The sequence below is a fragment of the Pelecanus crispus genome, chromosome 26, assembly GCF_030463565.1.
Source record: "Pelecanus crispus isolate bPelCri1 chromosome 26, bPelCri1.pri, whole genome shotgun sequence".
NCBI classification, from domain to species: Eukaryota; Metazoa; Chordata; class Aves; order Pelecaniformes; family Pelecanidae; genus Pelecanus; species Pelecanus crispus.
In genome coordinates, this window is record NC_134668.1 from 3113597 (window position 1) to 3118412 (window position 4816).

At 52.5% G+C, this 4816-nt stretch overlaps 1 protein-coding gene across 1 annotated transcript; it reads left to right on the forward strand.

Moving 5' to 3' along the window:
- Positions 1-456: 456 nt before the first annotated feature.
- TMEM106C (transmembrane protein 106C) lies at positions 457-4816 on the forward strand. Its single transcript, XM_075725002.1, has 8 exons — positions 457-482; positions 1024-1244; positions 1351-1414; positions 1945-2104; positions 2205-2345; positions 2600-2649; positions 2941-2994; positions 3422-4816. Exons 2-8 carry the CDS (start codon positions 1052-1054, stop codon positions 3549-3551), a joined length of 792 nt encoding a protein of 263 aa, XP_075581117.1. The 5' UTR covers positions 457-482; positions 1024-1051; the 3' UTR covers positions 3552-4816.

Consider the following 4816-nt stretch of genomic DNA (forward strand, 5'->3'; position numbering starts at 1 on the left):
GCATGCGCGGGAGAACCCGCCCGCCCCCCCAGTTCGCCCCGCCCCGCCCGCCCCCCCAGTTCGCCCCGCCCCGCCCGCCCGCGAGAACCCCCCGCGTAGCTGCGGCGCATGCGCAGTTCCGGGCACGCCCTTCAGCCCCGCCAAAAGGGCGGGGCCACAGGCACGTCCCCCTGCGGCCCGGCGCATGCGCACTGAGGGAGAGGCACGCCCAGGCGGGGCTCGTCGTCACGGGGGGCGGGTCCCCAAAGCCCCGCCCGTTTCCCCTCGTGGGTGGGGCGGCCCGGCGGTGACGTCACGCCCCGCCCAGGCGTGCACTGGGAGGCGCGTCACGAGGGGGCGGGCCCTACGGCACCCGCCCTGCGCGCTCTGCGCCTGCGCCGGCGGCGGAGGGGTGGGGCGAGGGCTGGGCTCCGCCCACCGCCGCCTCGCGGCGGCGTCATAGCGACGGCGGCTGCGCGGGCTGGGGCGAGGCTGCACCGGCGGTGGGTCGGAGGGGCCCTGAGGGGGTTCCTCGGGGGGGAGTTTTGGGACGGGTCCCTGTGGGGTCGTTTGAGGGCAGTCTGCCTTTCTGGGGGGGGGGGTCTGACGTGCTGCGGGCCGGGGGGGGGGGGGGTAGGCGGTGTGTTTCTTTTTGGGGCTGGGAGGGTGCCCAGGAAGGCATGGCTGTCTCTGGAGGGGGGGCATGTCTGCCCTTTGGAGGGTCCTGAGGGGTGTAGGTCTGTCTGCGTGGGGGTTGTTGGGTTCTGGGGGGGTCTCTGGTTCGAGGGCTGTCTGGAAATGAGCCCCCATGGAGGTGTCCTGGAGCAGGTGTCTCTGTAGGGTGCTGTGGAAATCATCCCTGTGGGGGGAGGCTCTCTGTGGTGGGTGTCTCTGTGGGGGGTGTTTCTCTAAGGGGAGCTGGGGGGGGTCTCAGGGGGGGAAGGTTGTTCCCTTCATGCCTCTGGTTCAGGGTAGGGTTTCCTTGTGGCTAGAAGCAGGTTGAAAACCTGGTCACTGACCAGGCCCGCTCCTGGTGTCTCATAGGTTACGCGGCTTTTCTACAGCAGCTGCAATGGGTTCTGTGCTTTCCCTCTCTGTTAACAATGCTACCTCGGGGCAGAGGAAGAAGGCTGAGGATGATGATGATGACTTACTCAATAGCCAAGACCGTGTGGAAGACATTGCCAAGTTTCCGTATGTCGAATTCACTGGTCAGGACAGTATCACCTGTCCCACTTGCCAAGGCACTGGCTGCATTCCCACAGGTGACTGTTCCTCTCAGGCCTAAATACAAAAAGAACGCGTTGCTTATTTATGTGAGCAACCTTGCATGCATGTGAAATCGGTTAATGTGTTCCTCTTGCTTTCCAGAGCAGGTGAATGAGTTGGTGGCTCTGATACCCTACAGTGACCAACGGCTTCGTCCACAGAGAACGTAAGCATGTAGTAAGAGAGTAGTTGCATCTTTGCGGAGAGCAAACAGGGCTCTTTTGTCGTTTACTGCCGCAGCTAAATGCTTCACCCAGTCTGCAGCTTCTCCTTCATCTAGTGGTTTGTTTTCATCCAAGTATGCCAACAAATACAATCTAAAGTGTAACTTTAAATACTTCCTGTGGAATCCCACTGCGGGGTGAATGTGGAAACAATGATCCTACTCACACGCTTCATCCCCGCACCCTTTACTGAAGCTTTTAGAAAGAAACAGCCTTACCAACTGCAAAAATACTAGAGTGTGAAAACACTGTGGTGGCAAAAATGGTTCTTTGGTTCCTCATTACTAGAAAATAAACTACTTAAAGGGCGATGGTTTTGAGCAATTACAAATATTGAAAACATTACAGCAGCACTTCTGTGTCTCTTCCATGTGTTGTTTGCTGGCTAGGTTGGGCTTCAGATACGAGATCTCTTGCAGCTGCAGATGCTGTGTTAGGGCAAAGGAGGTGACCCCTTCCCTGCCTCTTCCAGGAAGCTGTATGTCCTGCTGTCGGTGCTGCTCTGCCTGCTGATCTCGGGGCTGGTGGTTTTCTTCTTGTTCCCACACTCTGTCCTGGTGGATGATGATGGGATTAAAGTGGTTCAGGTTTGGTTCGACAAGAAGAACTCCGTTGTTGTTCTTGCCATCACGGTAAAGTTTTCATGTGTCCGTGTTCCCTAGGGAATAAATTCTGTGCTGAGCTGCCAGGAAGGTCACTGCTACTCACGTCTCCCTCCCTTTCTCCATCCAGGCCAGCTTACGGATCAGGAACTCCAACTTCTACTCGGTGGCGGTGACCAGCCTGACGAGTCAGGTGCAGTACATGAACACTGTGGTGGGAACCCAGCAGATCACCAATGTCTCCAGCATCCAGCCACGGAGTGACAAACTGGTATTTGTCTTTCGTTGAGCTCACTTGATTTGGTGATGCTTATAATGAAACCTGTGCACTCCTGTGAGTTAACTTGATGGTAGTCGGTCTATACCTTAAAGCTTTGCTTGGTAAAATAGTTTTATGGCTAGAGTAGCCTGTGCTTTATGCATACCAGCTGAAAGGCAATGGCAAGTAGGAAAGACTCTGAAAGGGGTGGATTTAAGTGAGTACTCAAGCTGTGTGTGAATGTATTTTTCTTTTATTTTTTACAGGTGAATTTCACTGTGAAGGCGGAGCTGGGTGGACCCTTCTCCTATGTGTAGTAAGGATTTACTACTCTTTGTATACAGCTGGGGAAGAGGGTGGGTTTAAGCTGCTTTAATTAGAATTTGCTCTGGAAATGACTTGTTTTCTGCTAACTTCCTGGAAAGTAACTGTTTGCTAGAAATGACTTGAAAGGCCACTTTGTCGGGATGTTGTGACATGGTTTTTGGACTGTGTCTTGAGTTAGCACCAAAAGGAAAATATCATCAGAAGATACTGAGAAATGCAAGTGTGTCTGCAACCCTGTTTAGCCTGTGCTGACCTATTTCTTTGTTTTGGTCTCTTCCAGTTTCTTTTGCACACTTCCCAAGGTGAAGGTACATAACATAGTGATCTTCATGAGGTATGTGGTTCTCTGCTCGGTTGCTGACTCAAAAGGGAATTGCTGCCACAGTAAATCTAGGGTACATGAAGAAAATCCCGCTTGGCAAGCACACCAGCCTGGTTCACTGTGTCAGCTTTTAATCTAGGCTAGTTGACACAGTTGAGTGAAGTGTAAGATAGAGAGGAAAGGGCACCAGATTGCTCCACGCTGAGCTTTCACGTGAGGGGTGGTGTGCTCTAGAGGCTGCACTTGCCAGCTCTGCACATCCCTGCCTGCTGCAGTGAGTGATCTTGAGCAAAAATCTGAGAGGATCTGCAGCTTTTGAGGGGGAGGAGGAGTTGCATAATGAGCTTAAAGCCTGCTGGGGTTGTTTGTTTTTTTTATTTTGATAGAGGGACTGCTGTTGCAGGTCCTGTCCCCACTAAACTGCTCTCCCCACTCCCAGGACATTGGTGAAGCTCTCGTACATCGGCCACGTGACACAGAGCGCTTTGGAAACGTACCACTACGTGGCTTGCAGTACCAACTCCACGGCTGCCCAGGACCTGCTGCCTCTGCCACCCCCCTTGACATGAGGCGCAGCCAAAGCCAAGAGCAAGCCCTGAGGATGCAGCTGATGTTTTCTGTGGGCGGATGGTTTGTGCAGATGGATTTCTAGAAGGGACCAGGGACTTTCAAATGGAAGCAGAGGGATTGCAAGTGACTTTGGGAGACATTTGAAAGCTCTGGGTCCCTCTTGTGCTCTTCCACGTGCAGCTGGGCTGCACTGCTGGCCTGTCCACGAAACCTGCTTCGGGTGTTGCTCATGTGTAAGCACACAGGTCCCTTCCTCAAGTCAGGGTCCTGTTGGGCCTGCCGTCCTCTTTGGTTCTGAAGAACTAGCTTTTGGTAGGGAAACTGGACTCCCAAGCTTCATGCTTTGGGGTCTTAAGATCCCAAAGACTTAGAGTTGACTTTTGCAGCTGTTTTGAAGCTTAATGGTGAGTTGGGTTCTTTCAGGGTAAACCGATTAGTTCTGTGCAATTAATTTATTCCAGTTTTGTTCAGGGGCAGTGTGTCACTGCCTTGTTTCAAAGCAGGGCTTGATAAAAAGGGATAATCTGTTGTGAGGAACGCACAGGTAAGGCTTCCACCTCTGTAATTTGCACTAGTAGGAGGCAAAGGAATTGAAACCTTTGAAACGCACTTTGTCTGTTGTGTGGATTTTTTTTGCTGGCATCTGAGGCCACCTACAGCAAACTGATACCAGAACACCACAGTCCTAATGACGACTGCCTCAGGAAGTGTGGTGCCACTGGGGATGCGTGAAGGGTCCCTGTCAATTAGACCTTCCTCCTCCTCCTCCTCCTCCGTGCTTGGCTCTGAACCTTCCTCTCCCCACGTTCAGCAGCTGCGGGCTCTCTGGGGTTTGAAACCAGGCAACTTGTAGCTCTGTGTTGCTTTGTACTCGTGCCTGCCGCAAATGAGTGCGGATTTAAACTGATTTTGTGTGAGTTTGGTGTTTCAAAGGCTTACCCCCCAGGAGCTGGCTGTTCCTGATGGATGATATCAACTGCATTCTTAAAGCAAATCAATGTGAAAGCTCAGCCCGCTGCAGTTCTCACTGCTGACTTGGGCCATTTGCAGCTTGGAGGATTTCATTCTGCTTCTGCCCTTTGTAGTTTTTCTGGAACTTGATTGCTACAGCTACTCTCGTTTCCTCTCTGCCTGCACCTATGCCTTTCTCTGGCTGCCTGTTGGATGTGAGGGAAATGGACCATGGTGGTTTTCAATGAAGGATACTTTATTTTGTGTGACTGTGAAATAAAAACACACTTTTTTTTTTTTTTCAAGAAGTGGC